The sequence below is a fragment of the Sinohyriopsis cumingii genome, chromosome 6 (genome assembly GCF_028554795.1).
Source record: "Sinohyriopsis cumingii isolate HCF-2022 chromosome 6, ASM2855479v2, whole genome shotgun sequence".
Taxonomy (NCBI): Eukaryota; Metazoa; Mollusca; class Bivalvia; order Unionida; family Unionidae; genus Sinohyriopsis; species Sinohyriopsis cumingii.
The window spans coordinates 113,541,412-113,560,544 of NC_142966.1; the positions used below are offsets into that span (position 1 = coordinate 113,541,412).

The 19,133-nt window shown below is 35.8% G+C and overlaps 1 protein-coding gene across 6 annotated transcripts in view; it reads right to left on the reverse strand.

Annotated features, from left to right (window-relative positions):
- The window catches only part of LOC149797748 (glutamate receptor ionotropic, kainate 2-like), a 97,933-nt gene extending 80,668 nt beyond the window's left edge, over positions 1-17,265 (reverse strand). For 4 of the 6 annotated variants that reach the window (XM_089962696.1, XM_089962694.1, XM_089962695.1 and 1 more), the window contains exon 1: positions 16,331-17,265. In XM_089962696.1, coding sequence (XP_089818822.1) covers positions 16,331-16,412 — 82 coding nt within the window. In that variant the 5' untranslated portion in view covers positions 16,413-17,265. The remainder of the gene's footprint in view (positions 1-16,330) is intronic. The other 2 variants (XM_089962692.1, XM_089962691.1) reach the window with 2 other exon arrangements.
- Positions 17,266-19,133: the final 1,868 nt, after the last annotated feature.

Genomic DNA, 19,133 nt, shown 5'->3' on the forward strand with positions numbered 1-19,133 from the left:
ATTGTTTGGACATCTGCTTTTAAATTTAGAAACTATAATGATATGATTGTATTGTTTTTTGTTTCTTCTTTCGAATGCTCGTCTTTGTTCGGAAGAGCATTCAATCAGGGAAGACAAAACACTACTGGGACATAGAGCATCGAATTCTCCTTCAGAATTCTTTGCTAATATTTATGTTTCTAGAAAATTAATTATGTTAATGTATTAATGGTCATTCGCTTCTCTGATTTTGATTTTTCATGGTTCCATAGTTTGGAGTTGCTGCAACATTTTCATTCGGAGCTACATGCATGCAATGTTCCACGACGTTTACACTTCGTTACGTTTCCAGAACTGTACATAAATGCAACAGAGCACTAATCTACTTCTGCCTCAGAATCACTGTTAAAGTTTTGACCATAATTTTCAACGATTGACCGCGTCAGCATTCTTGTTGTCTATCTTCTGGTAAATCCAGTTTATATAACTGAAGCGTTGATATTCACCAAGCGAATTTCCCAACCGCTTGTTTTATGTCAAGTAACTACGTCTGCGCAGCATGGTTCACACACGTGGTCGAAAGCGAACAAAAGTCGTACTTTCGACTAATGATACTAGACATTACTTCTCTGTAGTTTTATTCAGATAGTGATAAAGATCTCTCTGCATACTCGCTTATAAGTAGGGGCAATCTGCAACAACACAGATCCTGATCTGCTGTAGCATAATGCACTTGCAGATTAGAGTCTACCGATAACTCCTAACAAACTGCGCAGACCCAAATGTACCGGCTTATTGTGCGACAGCTGATCTGGATCTGTGTAGTTTGCATTTGAACTCGACCCATAAATGACTCGTACAACACCATCTTGTTACTGGCAAAGTACTGCCCCTAAAACAAAGGACATTGCGTCCTTTTAAATCTTGAAATGTTGGTCGAACTGAAGATATCCAAGGATTGCAGGAGAAACGACTTTCTTCTTTAAAAAACTGAAAACATGTGTATTCATGATTTTATGCACAAGTCTAAATATTTCTTGGCTAGTGCCTACAGCGGTGAAACAAAACTACAATCGTTATTAATGAATGTTATTATATCCCCCGAGTCCAACAAATGTTGTCGGTTAAATCTTTACCATGTTCAAATGTTTTTGGATCGGATAAGATGAAGCAGTACTAACAACGTGTCATAAGTTATAATTTTTTCTCTCAGTAAAATGGCATTTCTGGAGATGTAATTTTAGTAAACTTTCTCGGTCTATCCAATACGTGTAATAATAAAACCCACGAAATATTTCGCTGAACACAATGACGTCATACATTAACACTTGATTCACTTTCCAGCCAAACATAGAAGTTAAGCTTCCATGATACGCTGGAACGTAGATATACTATTACGTAATCTTATGTGAAGACGTCGAAATCAAAATGTTTTATGTAACATGTCGTGCTGTATATTGTTGATGTTTCGTTTGATTTTCAACCTGATATAAACCGCCTTATATGTTCTGTTTCAAATCTGAACCTGAGATAAACCGCCGTATATGTTCTGTTTCAAATTTAAACTTGATTGAAACCACCGTATATGTTCTGTTTCAAATTCAAACCTGATATAAACCGCCGTATATGTTCTGTTTCAAATTTAAACCTGATTGAAACCGCCGTATATGTTCTGTTTCAAAATTTAAACCTGATTGAAACCGCCGTAGATGTTTCTTTTCAAGTTGAACCTGATAGAATACACGCTCAAGGTGAAGAGTAGAAAATAATGCTGACTGCGCACTCCTATCCTTTTAATTGCGACATTTTTCCTGCGCAAGGAGCCTAATGAGATGGCGTCAAGTTCAGCGCAACGATTTAGTTTTCGAAAATGAAGTATGAAACGATGGCGGTTATTGTTTTTATTAGAAGCTCTCTAATCTGGTGTCCCCCTCCAATCATGGAAAACTAGCTTATTGTACAGCACCTTGGTCTAGCATATTTTACAATATACACTTCAATGCCTTCCTCTGTCTAGGGAACATTTTATAAGCTCAATGCGGAATTGGTAAGTTATTTGTGTCAGCTTATATTATGTGTTTCAATGTGTTACAACATTGCATTTTACCATTTTCCCTACAAACACATACCGACTTTTATCTAAAAGTTTTGTTTTCTGGCCTGCATTTAAATTGTCCCTATGTTATATTACTTCCTGAAAGCCTTTTTGCACTGTTTGCAAGGCTCACCTATTTGAATTTAAGTGACAGCATCATGTTGCACTCCCTACCTTTCTAAAGAGTTAACCCTGTCGTTTGCAGACAAATATGCAAACTTCTCTATGTTTAAACCTTGTTTGATTTTTCTGATAGAGTCGGTCGAGTTATAGATACCATGCAAAACTCCATTATTTTCTATTTTACTCGTGGCATTGCCTTTTAGAAGCCCATTTTAATCAGGCGCAACGTACAACTGTCAAACCAGTAACAATATCTGGCAGTGTTGAGACCTTTACTAAGCCACTGTTACCACTTGCAGCTCTAGGGTAACGTTGTGGATACGTAAGCAATAGGTTGGCACGTGAGGTCAATAGATAATATTCCATAACTGAACTCAAATGATGCACCGTTCTGATGTAGAAATTCGACTCCTGCGATTCTTTAACAGAAGTTTGGTACATTATAAAATCTCTTGTGTGTATTCTGTCACTACCCAAAGAAATTTCACAATGTACAACATCAATGATCGGTACTCGTTCATTGTTAGCTAAAGAGAAAAATTGCCTATCAGACTTAGAGATGGTAAAGTTGTCATAAACTGTTACACTTTGATAAAATGTTAGCGTTTGCAATGCATAATTTTACAATCTAAAGGTAAAGAATACTTATTCTAAGAAATGTTCCGGTTGTTTGGGCTCAGTTTGGTGTGCCAACTCAGCTTCCTCACCCCATCGCTCTCCTACGTATGTATCCGCTCTTCTTGACGTTTCACTGGCTCCTCTTTAAGTTTTGCTTTACGGCGACGGCATTATCGCTGGATATTTTTATTCTTCTTGCACGATTTACAGGAAATAAGTTCATAAAACGTCACTCGAATCTATGCCGAACTATCGCTCACTTTTAGGAACATCGTCGAATTGACTAAGTCTGTAATTTGTTATTATTGTTTCTGGACACAGTCTACCAAATGCCGGACTTGTGGTTGCAGGGCAGACGTATATGACTGGAACATGGCTAATGATTCCTTCGCCAACAGTGCAGAACGTACATCATCAATCCATCTTTGAGGGGGTTAGGGGTTGGATGGGGGAGGGCAAAACGAACATCTCGAGTTCAAATGGATTTTTAAATTAGCTAAACAAAGGACAACTTATTGGAACTCATGCCCGGTGATTTGGATTGGTACCATGATGACCCTGTTTCCGCATGGCACATGCGCATGTCGCTAGAAATTTACTCATTAATTTTCTAAGCGTAGAATAAGGACAAAGTCTTAACGTTGCATATGCATGCATATATTTCCTCCATGGATACCCTCGAGAATATTTTCTGATACACTTTCATGGTATTAGATGATATTAGATTTGTCTGACTGCAAAGCCCTTGGAGCAACATTGTCACTGTTTCCAGACTGAATTTGCTGTTTCGCATTAAACATTAATTGTTCCAGTTTGAGATACATGTCTCTGATGAGAGATCAGACGGTTGTGCCATTACAAACGGGCCTGGTAATGACAATGGCTGTTCAGTCATAACGTTTTTGGTAAATCGGCCGTTTTGACCCCAAACTGCAATTTCGCATACCAAAGATTAAGACAAAGGAAAAAAATCAATCCATTCTGAAAGTCGGATTCATCTGCTACATGCTACGTACTCTTTCCTATGGATCTACGTAAGCATTAGTTAGTGTACGATACACTATCATATATATACTTGAAGATACATCTTTCTTCCTGCTATTGAGTACAGCTTGCACTCCTGTATCTAATAAAAATAGCACAACATAGCGATAACTAATCAAAATAGAACAACATAGATCAGCATAGCAATAGCTAATCAAACTGTAAAAATAGCATATCAATATTTATCAAACTGTACAAATAGTATATAAATATTTAAATACCACTATTACTAATATATATATATATATATATATATATATATATATATATATATATATATATATATATATATATATATATATATATATATATATATATATATAGTATTGAAATAGTACTGATTTCGAGAATTTTTAACTGTTATTGTATTCCCATTTATGTATGATAAGTATGATAATAAGCAACATTTTGTCAATTTTGGTTCATACTGGCTAGCATGAATGAAATTCCAAGCTTAACCTTGTGTTGACATGTACGTCACCATCAGTATATGATCTATAATCATCAAACATCAGACGATATACTGAATATATTTCGTAATCAAAGCCAATGCAGGTATAGCAAAGTTCGACTGGAGTTTTGTATAAGATGATCCAATGAACTGCATGCACTTTGCAAACAGTGACGTCTATTGTTTTGCAATGTAAACGTATAAAAAAATATTGACAATTTAGAGAAAATTATGATCTAAGATATTTGCGTCCTTGCTGGCTACAGCTTTGCATATGTAAACAACCGCAAGACGGCGCGTGTCCAAAATTATTCGGAAAATCCCGTTTGCCGCGATAATATAGACTGCAATGACACAGCATATATGTACATCATGCAGGGTTAGATGATATTTGTAATAAAATATTAGAAAAGACAACTCTTTCTTGAGAGTATTACTCCTCAAATGTAGTTTGTTTTCGTCCATTCTTTTGCGGTCAGTTTTCGTCCGTTCTTTTGCGGTCAGTTTTCGTTCATTCTTTTGCGGTCAGTTTTCGTCCATTCTTTTGCGGTCAGTTTTCGTCCATTCTTTTGCGGTCAATTTTCGTCCGTTCTCTGTCGTCAGATCGATGAGTCACCTTCACCCACAAGTTATAATCCATTGTGTGTTTGTGTGACATCATTGCAACATACATTTTCCGATAATCTCTATTTTGAACGTGTATAACTTTGCATGTTTTATAAGGGTGGAAAATGTTTTTGATCACAGAATTTAATTAGAGAGATTTTCAATTATGTTTCATATTTTAAAAGGTAAATATAGTGTTCTTAGTGTTGAGAGTACATGCTGAGTGTATCAATAGTGTTTACAGTACATGTTGAGTGCATCAATAGTGTTTAGAGTACATGTTGAGTGTATCAATAGTGTTTAGAGTACATGTTGAGTGTATCAGTAGTGTTCACAGTACATGTTGAGTGTATCAATAGTGTTCACAGTACATGTTGAGTGTATCAGTAGTGTTCACAGTACATTTTGAGTGTATCAATAATGTTCACCGTACATGTTGAGTGTATCAATAGTGTTTACAGGACATGTTGAGTGTATCAATAGTGTTCACAGTACTTTATGAGTTTATCAATAAAGCTCACAGTACATTTTGAGTGTATCAATAGTGTTCACAGTACATGTTGAGTGTCTCAATGTTCACAGTACATTTTGAGTGTATCAATAGTGTTTACAGTACATTGTGAGTGTATCAGTAATGTTTACAGTACATTTTGAGTGTATCAATAGTGTTCACAGTACATGCTGAGTGTATCAGTTGTGTTTACAGTACATATTGAGTGTATCATAGTGTTCACAGTACATTTTGAGTGTATCAATAGTGTTCACAGTACATGTTGAGTGTATCAGTAGTGTTTACAGTACATTTTGAGTGTATCAATAGTGTTCACAATATATGTTAAGTGTATCAATAGTGTTTACAGTATAGGTTGAGTGTATCAATAGTGTTTACAGTACATTTTGAGTGTATCAATAGTGTTCACAGTACATGCTGAATATATTTATCTTAATGTTCGTAAAAAAAGTATATCCTAAAGTGGAATTTCGGGAACTTATTCTGATCTTTACATTTGAATAGGCAATGATATTCGTGACAATTATTTTTAAAATAAAGCTGATTATTTTTAACATATTTATACGAGAAATAAAGGCTCAAAATAATAAACACATGTCTGCCGCCATCTTGTTTCTCAAGTAGTGTTTAGGCTGAGTTTAAGTAGTGTCCGATTCAAGACATGACGTCAGAAAGGCACCTGTGATATGCGACATTTTAAATAAATACACGACATGGCAAAGCGTTTGGTGCCTATGTTTATAATACAAAGTTGCAATCGTGATTCAGTGACTGAAGACGAGAGCTCGGTGTACCAACTCGAATATACAAATAAAATTAAAAAATCTAAATAATGATATAAATTTAAAATAATTTTTTTAAAAAAGTGACAGTAGTTTAATCAGTGCAGGAAGCAACATTTAAAACTGAAATTTATCAAACCAAAAATGATGTATACATGGCTCTCATAAGTGTGAAAATTAAGAATTCAGTTGGATGTGTATTTACCCCAACTTAAATTTTAAACGATTTTGAGCACAACATAAAAAGAGCCATGAATGTGGAATCAATATATCAATAAAGTAACATCATTTCCTCTAAATTAGTAGCGAAACGTTTAGTTTAGTCTGGCATCAGATAACATGGAATCTGGATATGTTTCCTTTTAATTTCAATATCAAGAGCGTCACTGGATTCACGGAGATTTGAAGCTGTTAGAACTATAATTCTTCGCTTAATTCTTACACCTTGGGCAAATCAAAATTTGAGAACATCCACAGAACTGGTATATGAAATGGCTTTCTTGCTAAACAATCCTAAGGCCAACACAAAACAACACTAATTAGTACTGGCTATAGTATAACAGTTTAGCGACAATCTTTAACACGGTCAGTTCTTGTCTATGAAAATTTATGTTCGACTCAGACAGACAAACAGACAGACACTTATCTCTACTAGCATCACAGCCAGTAAATAGAACTAAATCGTACTACTTAAGTAAGCCTGTAGCCTCCAGTCGGAATTGGCCATTGATTTCGCGAACGCTGACTCGCTGATAACATATGCCTTAAGAATGCCTCAAAACACTCAGACACACTTGCACACACATTGTCAATTAAGTTAATAAAAGACATATATCTGACTCCTGTCCACGAGACGTACATTAAATGAAAACACGGATGAGATGAGCGAGGCACGACATCTACATTAATACAGTAGTCAGCTACGCCGAACAGGTAGATAGGGACAGGTAGATAGGGACAGGAAGATAGTGAGAAGGGCAGTTTTAATTGAATTAATTTAATGCCATGTAAACGTTTAGTAATTTGGTAAACCTTGCATCCTTAAGATGACAGGAAGCTGCCAAAACGGGGCGGAATACAAGTTTCCATTCATCTGACCTAAAAGAGGTCTTCATCTAGAGACAAGAAAGAAGACACACACACACACACACACACAAATGTGTGTGCCAAGGTCCAAACGAAGAAAAAGAAGCACATTGCAGAAGAATTAACCGCATATTTTATATTAGAGTTTGCATGTATGAATAGAGTGCAGATAGGAAACAATTTGAAGCTTGAATCGCTAAAACTCGTCTACTTTCCTGCTTGCTTCGTCTTTACAACGAATTGAAATCAATCATTTGCATCTAAACGATGCGCGGACTTGTTTTAACAATTTCTATTCCCTATGTCCGGATAAAATTTCAGCTACGAGAAAATAAGATATGAAAGAGCTGCGGAGAGATAATAATAATACGAGTAATACAAATTATTAATAGCGAGAGGACTCAGGCTGAAATGAAAGGTGTATGAGTGTGATTTAAATTTTTAACGTAGCTTTAAAAATATTCAGTCATATCGCTATGATGTCTGCACTGTGAAAGTTCATAGTGATGTCTAGCACTGGGGCCGCAGACATGTAGCATAATGTCCCATCCAGTCACACTATCCTCACACAAAGGCCGACCAGTCCTAACACTAACCTCTTAATGCTGAGCACCAAGCGAGGCAGCTGTTAGTACCATTTTTGTAAGTCTTTGGTATGACTCGGCCGGGGTTCGAACCCGCGACCTGCCGCATCCGAGGCTGATCCTCTAATCATTAGGCCACCAGAGCGGTCTGAACTGAAAGCAATTAAACTGTTTCACGATGGGTATAACGAAAAACATCACGCCAAATTCGCTATGTTCGGATCATTGGTAGTCGATGTCTTTTCCTGCTCACGCTCCTTGTCCGTCCGCCTTTGATTTGACCCCATGGGCTGCAAACACGTTCGGGAATAGACTGAGTGTCTGCCCGAGTTAAATATGGCTGGCGAGTGTAGTGTTGGCCTTATTTTTATATAACTTTTGAGTTGTTCTTTCGGTACCTAAAACCAATTTCTTTGAAAAAATAAAATGTATCTAAAGTAAGTTGTTTCGCATGCCAGAAAGTATATGGCGCATTTGCTTGCCCCTCATACCCTTTGATTGATATTGTAAGTAATTCCTGTTGATGAACACTTCAAAGTAATAGTCTTGGCGTCTGAGAATTTGCTGACAAATTAGACACGTCCATTTCTACGTCAGTATTCTCTTGTTTCTACACTTGAGCTTGAGTTCAATTTGGCACGCACAAGGCAATATTTTAAGCTGATATATCGTCCTTGGGGGAAACTTGGTGGTGTGTTGTTGCGAACGGTGTGGTGTTGTTGGCAGTTGTAACTTTCTATTAGAGGAGACGGCTACGGCCGATGGCCATTTTTATAGAAGAATCTATAGTTGTGTGCTTTTATTCCCTTTTTTTTTTGGAACCCTCTGAGTTCACCAAGTCATTAGGTTATCATTAGGTTAGCTTCTCCACTTTTGAACACATATACAAAAGTGAAACTGATTTTGAGACGGCGTGTAAGGCTAATCATTAATTATTAAATGTTTGTAGGTAAGCCATTTAAGAAACGTTATATTTTTCTGATTAGTATCTAACTGTGACTCATTTGTGTACACGAATGCAATCAGGCCGATGATAAAAGCAATGAATATGATGACGAGAATATTTGTTCCGTGCCATCTGTCACTGGTATAACACACCCTGATGTTTTAAGACGAAAAAAAAACTTCGCAATTGCTAAAGATGAGCGGCTGCGGCATAAAAATGGAGTCATTAACACAAGCCACGTTACTACATTAGTTACAGAAAGATGTTAAGACAAAACAGACAACGCTCGACGCCTTCCTCAAGCCAAGCTTTTGAACTGTGGGCATTATGAATTAGACGGAGTATTTAAACATGATGTATTATCTTTCATTATTCTAATATACTTACAGTAACGTTATAAAATTATAATAAAATGATTCTTGTAATGATGACTAGTTCTATGTGGAATAGCGGTATTTATTCACGTGATAGGGTGTAACTTTTAGAAGGATGGTGTATTGTTCAGGTAATTTTAAATTAAATACTCCTTTTTACAAAATGACTAGCATCGTCCTTAATTCGGTGCACTCTTACACACTGAACTGATGATGGCTCATAATTACATTTACTCTCTCTCTCTCTCTCTCTCTCTCTCTCTCTCATACACACACACACACACACACACACACACACACACACACACAAGCGCTTAGAACACTACGTATCTTCACATCTTTGCATCCCCAGTAGACCGAAAACTTCTCAACGGCGAATTATGAGTGATTCTCAATATATATAATGAACTGACGTTGTTCTAGAGCGGGGGGGGGGGGGGGGCTTGGTGTGTCAGGATGACGTCATTTGTCGGTGGACAATTCATGCAACAAGCAAAATTTCCTACTGTATGCACACGATGCATCTTTAAATTCAAATACCTTTTACGCGACAAACGAAGTATACTTACTCTATAATGTAATGATTTATTGTGCTGCAACTGGGCCAGTGGAGGCTGTGAAAGGATCAATTGTAAAATAACTTGGAAAGTCTCTTGCCAAGTCGAATGCCTATCATTTTACATGCCAGTAAGTTTCTATGCATCATCTATAATCATCTTTATGAATCAAATGACAATAGGCGATGCTGTCTCCCATTGTGATTGCTGAGTGTTGACAAGTCTTAATTGGTCCTTGAGAATGCTGTTACATTGAATGTTTTAACATAGAGTTTGATATATTTTTTAGATTTACTACGATAATCGTGTTTTGTTTCGGCTCTTGTGAAAAGGAAATAAACTTTGCTGTTTTGCTGTATGATTCAGCAAACAGTTGGTTGTACTGTGTACGTTGTGACCTTCAATGAACGTTCAGTTCGTAACCAGGATTCATTATGACGGTTGGTGACCCACCTGCCACACAATTTTTATTTAAGCTTGCCATACAATTTCTATTCAAGGAAACCTCCCCAAAATCTGTTACTCAACTACTCGTTTTATCACGTGATGCTACATATGAAGCCTTGCCAACACAGCACAATGCTTCGCAAACTTCTGTATTGCGTACAGGCCTAAGTAGGAGAGAGTGCCCACAATTGAAAACTTTGCAGGATACGCAAATAACGAGTTGATGGTGATTCATAAGACAAAATCGGTCTTAAACTTAGAGGAAAAGATCTGGAATGAAACCAGTGGGATTATCCTGTGAGAGCTGCGGTGTCAGAAATATATGTTGATGTTGAGGAATATGTCTCTTTATAGACAACGGCCAACCAAGTGAAACATATTAAAATATAAGGAAGGTCTTCCCTACCAAGCTTAAGATGTCTGAAAACTCAATGCAGTCATTCTGATTCCATAGTTCATAGTCCAACTGACGGAAACCAAAGGTATCCTTACATCATAGTTCGCTTTGATATTCTCGCTGTTCGAGATGAAGTGACAAAATTAGAAGTAAAATCTGGATAGGGTGTATTGTTCGGCATACCCACATACAGAACTACCTAAGGATACAGCGTAATACCCGACATACCCCAAAATAGAAGTACCTCTGGATACAGCGTATTACCCAGAATACCAACGAATGAATATAACAACCTCTGCATACAGTCCAGTACCCGGCATACTCACAAGCAGAACTACCCCTGGATACTTTGCATATCCCAGTAAAGTTAATGTTACTGTCTGAATGTAAAACGTTATAACTTTAAAGTTTAGCACTTGACCATTACACAATGTATCATGGGCATGTGACTTCAAATGAGCATGACAAAACTCATTTTAAAAAATTAATTTAGTTGTTAGTAGTGCTGAAATAATATTATGTTAATTACTAATTACTAAAACATTAAACTTAACAACTGCTAGAATACGCATTTCGCTTTAGTAGTTTCCGACACATCACTAAAACTGATTAGATATGTTTACTTTTTAAAAAATATTACCGTTAAACGTACAGGGATGCACATGCGGAAATGTCTCCATACCAAATTGGCAATGTATTTAAACTGTTCTTGCAACTAATGTTACGGATAAGTAATCTCAACTTTACAACTACAAGATTTTAGAGGTCAAGGTTTGAGAGGTCAAAGTTTAAAAGGTACGTTCAAAGATGAATATTAAAATCTCAGAAACTAGCGAAAATAAACGTTGTTTGAACTAGTGATTCCTACAGGAATGCCACGGTGCTCTTAAGATGTAGATCATGAAAAATCAGATGGTTCGGACGGATTTACAGACGATTTGCATCAAATATTTCTGGTCTAATGACAAGATATTGACTGAGATATCGATGTATGGGCTGTCATAATAGTTCGCTAATAGTTCCAGAAATAGAAACTTTAATCTCTTTTTATAAAATTAGCGACCAATATCACTCTTAAAACGCAGATGTTAAAATTACATCTTCTGTCATGGAACATCATGTGAAACCAAGTTTACATAAAACAGAAAATTACACTCAAGAAGGACTGGTAAAAGGATAGGCTAAAGACAAATGTACTAAACTAATTTTCTATCTTTTGGAATGTACAGAAGATAAAGATACTCCATGTGTATTATATTTGCTTGATTTTGAAAATGCTTTCAGAATTTACAGCAGAAGTATTACAAACGTTGACTTCAACCTTTATAAAGATCATACAATCTGTGTGCTAAATAACTGACACCGTTTGCACTTCTTTTCCTAAATTAAGATATATGTTAGACAAGGTATTCCTCTTTCGCCATATCATTTAAGTGTCTTCGTGGAACTATTAATTGCAGTATCCAAATTCGATCAAAAGATCAAAGAAGCAGCTATCAAGCAGACGGAATATCGAATAAGTCAATTTGCTGATGAATATTTGCTTATGTAAAACATACAAATAATTCCTGTGTTACAGTGTTATAATTATAATTTAAAAACTCTCACGACAGAAGCTTGGAAAACTTTACTTCATTATTAAATCCGTAGACACACTTGTCGGAACTCGATTAATAAGAAATGTAAAAATTGAAGGAAATATTACTGTTCTCTTCACCCCCGAAAAAAAAAAAAAAGTTTGCCTCGAAACTTTTCCATCAACATAGTACTCTATGCTCCCTAACCCTTCACATCAAAATTTGGGAAACCTTTTAACATTAATGTTCAGTTTGTATTTGCATAGAATGGAGAGACAAGATTAATCGAACTGTTCTTTATGACAGTTAAGAGTACCTTACGCACCTTTTCATTTTGTAAAAGTGTGTGTGTGTGTGTGTGTGTCTGTGTCTGTGTGATATTTGGATTTTTAACGTATAGCTACAATGTCTGCAATGTGGCAGTTTAAAGTGATGCCTAGCACTAGGGCATCATAGCGCAGACGTGTATCATGATGTCCCACCCAGTCACATTATCTTGACACCAAGCCGACCAGTTCTAACACTTAGCTCATAATGCTGAGCGTCCAGCAAGACAGCTGTTAATCCCATTTTTATGTCTTTGGTATGACTCGGCCGGGGATCGAACCCACGACCTTCCACATCCGAGGCGGACGCTATAACCTCTAGGCTACGGGAGAGGTCATATCATCTTGTAAAAGACTAATTTTAAATAAACTGGAGGGGATTGAAAAAATTTCTTTAATAAAGAAGTGTAGAAGACACTCTGACCAAAACTCAACTTGTTTTGGTGGGTTGTAATAGCGAATATGATATAACTTCATGTATGCACTAATAAAAACCCGGAGGACATACCAAACAACTTGTCTGAATATTTCAAAATCGACAGTCATTCAGTGTTTTCAGTCAAAATGAAATAAAATGTGGCATATCGTTTATAACAAATTAGTGGTTGAAACTCGCATATATTTCAGAGTTCATTATTTTCAACACAATATAATGTAAATTTAATATATATTCAGATTGTTCAGATCTCTATAGACTTTAATTCAGTTTCAATCGAATCAGGAACTATAATAAAAGATTTCCATAATTTAAAGGCTATTCAATATGTTCATATTTAATCGATAAAAAGGTCAGCCGTTAAGAATTATATTTTGTTTTGTAACAATATTTATTTAAGTGTAAACTTTATGATGAGAGATTACAGATTCGAATGAAGCCACGGAAGTATAACTTATCCGGGAAAGGTAGCCATATCTCAATTTGCGGTCACAGTAAAATGTTATGAAAATTAAATTAAACGAGGAAATTGTAAAGATACTGTTTAAGTGATATATTTGAAGGATATCATAATGCTATATCAGTATGAATATACACACTCTTTTCTTAACAACAGGGATGAATGAGAATTTAATATCATCAAATACATTATTGTATGATGTAGCAATAGGAAGTTAACTTTAATTACTTTTATTCAGCTTAAAATATCGTCTATTCAAGATTCCATCTCTTTAAAAATTTCAGTCAAAAGAATTTCACATTATAATTCCAAACTATCTATACAGAATAAAACAGATGTGCATCTTGATGTTAAAGTCGGTCTCTCCAGCTAAACGTACATCGTACAAGACTTGTATGGCAGATAACTCAACAATACATTTCCTGGATTGGCAGAGAAACAAAATCCGGCCATTTCAGTACAAATAGGAAAGTTATTCCAATGCCCAGTCATTGATAATATGACTATAAATTTCAATTTGCAGTAAACCAAAATGACGTTTCATTCAAACAAAGGACTGGAGCCTGCGGTCGGCTACCAAGTTTAAGGTCGCTAGACTGTCCTATGTGCGCATGAATACTGTTGTGTTTTTGCTGGGTGTACAATTAACGAGATTTGTGTACTAACTTTGGAATTTAGCAGAAATTAAGCTCCTTTACTTTAGTAGATTTTTCTTTTGCTTATTCAGTCTTATGCAGAAAAAGTATAAAATAAAAAGATTGGTACGATTATTTTGGACAAAATAAATTCTTACATTCTGAACTATACTCCACCACTAACGTCTTGCAGTATAGATCAGACAACTCATTCATCTGTTCACATACAATTATATAGTACCCATTTAAAATACTTTCTACGTATTTTTGCAAACAGTTGACCATAACATGTGATGCAGTGCTTCTGGATTGTGTTGATTTAGTTTCGGTATGTATTTCCGGTGGTGCGTATCATGTACTTTTGCACCATACCGTTACTTCTGTACTTTCCGTCAGTAAGGAATGTACGGAAATTGCCGAGACATTGTTACGAGTTTAATGATATTATCGCGGTTTGTTAAAAAATACTGCCGTACAAAATTGTTCGTCATACCTAACTCTACTTTCCGCGATATTTAGCTAACATGTCGTGTAATTATCAGCATTCTGTCAGTGACGAATACGAAAAGATAACACGTGGTATACTAAAACTCAGTGACCGAAAGCCATTGCTTTAAAACCTTTTGCTTCCATATATACTCGCTAATGAGTCGAGTCCAACTGGAAATTGCACAAGGAAAGATAATCCGTCGCATAATGCGTCGATGGCTCTGTGTCTATGCAGTTTGTTACGGGTAACCAGAACAACAGACAACATAGACACTGATCTGCCAACGCATTATGATACAGCAGATGAGGGTCAACGTATTTTAGAGTCGGACCCAACTTATAAGCTAGTATATACGGCATACATTAAAATCTTCATTTATATAATACTTTTTCCGGTCATACTATACAGGCGATAACTGCTTGTAACTAATTTTAGAACGAAATAAATCAAACAGTTTCTTAACATAACTGATATACCTTTAAACCACTGACACGTTTTGGACACGGTTTCTGGATCTGTGAATTCCAATCTCCTTCATGAGAGCATTTAAGATGACATAGGAATAGCTCAGTCATGTTTTGCCTACCTGTGGCTTTTTGGCTTCAAAGTAGTCCATTTGCAGCATTCTCGAAGAGTTAGATGAGGAAAAGTAATGACTACACCATAATAACATCAAAGCCTGTCTTGATTATATTAATTACGTGGTACAGACATACTATTGCAGCTATCAGACCAAAAATGTTGAGAACAACTGTTATTGAGTATTTAACGCTAGCGCTTTTGCCTTTGGCAACGGTAACGAAGAACTTATGAGCAAGGTTCAAATCTGGTTCTTTGGATAAAGCATGTTTCATCACTTTTCACAGTCTCTGGGAAAAATATAAAGGAATAAAATATGTTAATACTATCTAACGTTAGAACCTGGAGACCACGTGGGTATGTGGCAGTGTATTATACTGCTAAGTCAAATTGTCATGGAAATTTACTTTTTGATATTTGATGCATCTAGCGAAGCAGCTGCCTCCGTTTTAAAATGAAGTAATTGCCGTAGTCGCAGTGGTAGTAGTATTGGTGCGAATATATTTTAAAATTTGTTTCACTTTACACACAGAAACTTCTAAATCAATATGATCAAATTGTCGTCAAAGTGTCTAGTCATGTTTGCGTTTCTTTCGTGGCAATGATGACCATACTTATATATGAATAGTGATACTGAGATGGAAGTATGATTAGCATGAGTACATAGGAAACGGGGATAAAATAATGATTTAATGACACCTCGTTGGTTGATGGGTTAATTACTGACTGCTAAAAAATCATTCCCCATAATAACATTCGCTTTGTTTGCATATTCTCTGACTGAGACTCGTATCGATCGCGTACAGAGACATGTAAATAACGTTGCCACGGAGAATAATCATGGGACTTGATTAAAGACTGACAACTGAAAATGCATGCAAACAACGATGTGAAGTTCGACCAGAAACATGGATACAGCACACAACTATCGTATTAATGAGCGATGGACACATTAACAACTAATTAGAATGAAATTACTCAGCAACTGTATTTCATTTCGAGGTCAGAAATTATGAATAAAGATCGGTCACTTAAAGATGATTAATTAATGGCAAATTAGCTTGATTGCGTAACGTATTTTCCTTGCTAAATGTAATGAGAAAAGCAACATGTGTGTGTGGACAATGTACGGACAGTCAGACAGCTGGCGCGAAGTAATTTGCCGCATTGATTTGTGGATTGGAAGATGAATAGGCAGAATATAGAAATATTAGCATGAAAACTTACCTATATTTATGTTTCCAGCCATGATTCGGACGATACAATGACACAGAAAAAAGTGCAGAATACACAAATTCTGGACCCGCATCCCTTCATCTAGTATGTCTGTCTGTCTGCGAACAAATTGACAAGTGTAAATATAAACCAATCTCGCACATTCCGTTTTTATCCCGCAAAAATGGTATCAGCTTGCTTCGTTGCAAAAATTTCCATATCTTCATAAAATATTTCTTATATAATAAAATATGTCCAAAGGCCTTTCTTTTTGTTGCGAATGAGATTCCTTTTCTAAACCGGACAATCTTGATGCGTTTATCCTCTGATTCTAGCTCATTCCGTACGAAACAGATGTTTTATTAATGTCGAATATAAACAAAGCAACGCTTTGAGTCTCCAATATAAGTGCTTTGCAGATTTCGATTAGGTTCTTTGGAAAAGTAAACAACGATTAATTTATACAACCTGCCGGGTCATTTAGTAAATAACGCCATTCCATTGGAAACTGGATTAATTATTTGCTAAACTGCCTAATGTAGTTTACTTACGTATCCAGAGTCTTTGGTTGCTTAGAAGAACCTAGTTACTAAAATAGTCCATTTATCAAAGTGCAGATGTAACTTTTTCCAGCGTTTGAACATTACGAAAAGCGCTTGAAAGAATCAGCCATTGCTACCAGCAGGCGCTACCACCGCTACGTCGCTGCTTGAGGAATCTCTCTCATACGAGAGACACAACTCAACTCGATTTCTTTAAATAACCGTCTCAACTGTCGAACAGCTGATCTCTTCATGTCGAACACCTGTATTTGGATTGTATACATGAAATATGACCCCTTTCTACAGGTTGGTTATTATTCCACATACCACAACGCGTTGTGCAATCCTATGTTAATATCCCAACAGCTGAGCGGTTAACTGGCGTGTCAGTAACACTGGTCCTATGTTGATCGATAGAAGCGGTACTGATGCTGGTGGCGTGAACTGATAGCTTCCTCTGTATCACCAGACGGAGAAAAATAACAATCACGTCTACTTTCCTACGCACTTTCCATGACTTCGATAATCATTTTTTTTTTAAAGTGCCCGATTAGTTTTTTTTTAAATATATATAAAAGACATATACTGAAATGTCTTCTAATATCTACGCCCACGACCTGTCTTCAGTAGCCAGATGGCAATACGGTAAACCCGCTATTTAGCTTTATTTGGAGGTCACATTTTAAAAAACGCTCATGTATGTATGTCTGATTCGTAAACATCTAAACAATTAGATGTAAATATTACATGGGAAAACAGACAATACAACTTATTCAGTCGTAAAAAATATCCCCTTTTTTAGTTTTAAATAAACATCAACAATCGAAACCAAAAGAATTTACGGTTTTTGTTGTAGTTGTTGTTGTTGTTGCTTCTTTTTTTAAATTTCATAAATTTAATTATACAATGATTGTGCGTGTATTTATAAAATAATTATCACTGAATGTCCTCCGTGTGGCTGTCTTCATCTAATTTACTGCAAGGTTGTAATTTGTTCTACTGCTTTCTAAAACTACAAAACAGGCATCTTATGAAAGGTGTTTGAAACAACAATAAACATTAGTCACTTTGCGCAGTGCAACACATGTGTAAGTTCGCATATATATATATATATATATATATATATATATATATATATATATATATATATATATATATATATATATATATATTCACTTTGCGCAGTACAACATTGTGTAAGTTCGTGTGTATGTGTATGTATGTATGTATGTATGTTATGTATGTATGTATGTATGCATGCATGCATCGAGATGTATGTATGTATGTACGTACGTACGTACGTGTGTGTGTGTAACACGAAATACTATTTTATACACATTTTGAAAGATGTCACTTATAAGCATTACATGAGTTTCTAAAGAAAGTAACAAAGATAACCTGTTGACTGAAAATGAGAAATAAGGTGTTCGCCAATGTTTCATAAAAGACGCAGAATGTCCTTTCAATGATGATGGCAGCTCAATAGCAAAATAATAAAAACGGTGAAGTATGCGAAAGAAATAAGTTGTTGATGTTGGTAAATACACAATTTGCATTCGGCTAAATTTACAGTACAACGTCATGATCTCGAAAAATGTACAAGGTCGGTCATTGAAAACAAAGACAGAATTTTTAGAGATCAGGTAGTTTTATAATAACATACGCTGGTTCGGCATACGAAGTAGTTTTGCAGCACCGAACATAAAAATGATGAAACTTGATATAAATCGGAAAAACAATTTCTAAGCTTAAAAGAAACGAAGAACCTTAGCAAATGGTTAAAAAAAATAAACTTTTCTCTTGTAGAATGTTGCCATTTGCCCTGTGGATAATACATAAGGACATTTTACCAAGCTCAGTGTAATTTCGGTGTGCTTTCATATATTTTAATGACCTAAAAATACAGCATCTTTACGAAATCCCTGAAAGTCCAGCTGTATCGACAAAAACTAAATGTGGAGAGAGAGAGAAAAAAAAGAACAGGGACGAAATACATTAAAATGAAGGAAAAAAATCGTTAGTTGAATTTAAAAACAATATTTTCCTATAAAATATGGTAATGTTAGCATCATTGATGTAAAGAGAGAAAAGTAGTAGTAGTAGTAGTAGTAGTAGTAGTAGTAGTATTGTTATTGGTGTGCCTTCATTTGTTAAACAACTTTCTACTAGGCTCAAATCCCCATTAAAAGATGGAAGTTAGTCGTAGGTGTAAACGTCCGTGCGCACCGGAGACTCCCGCATGCGGACTCAGGAATTAACTCTCATCACATTTC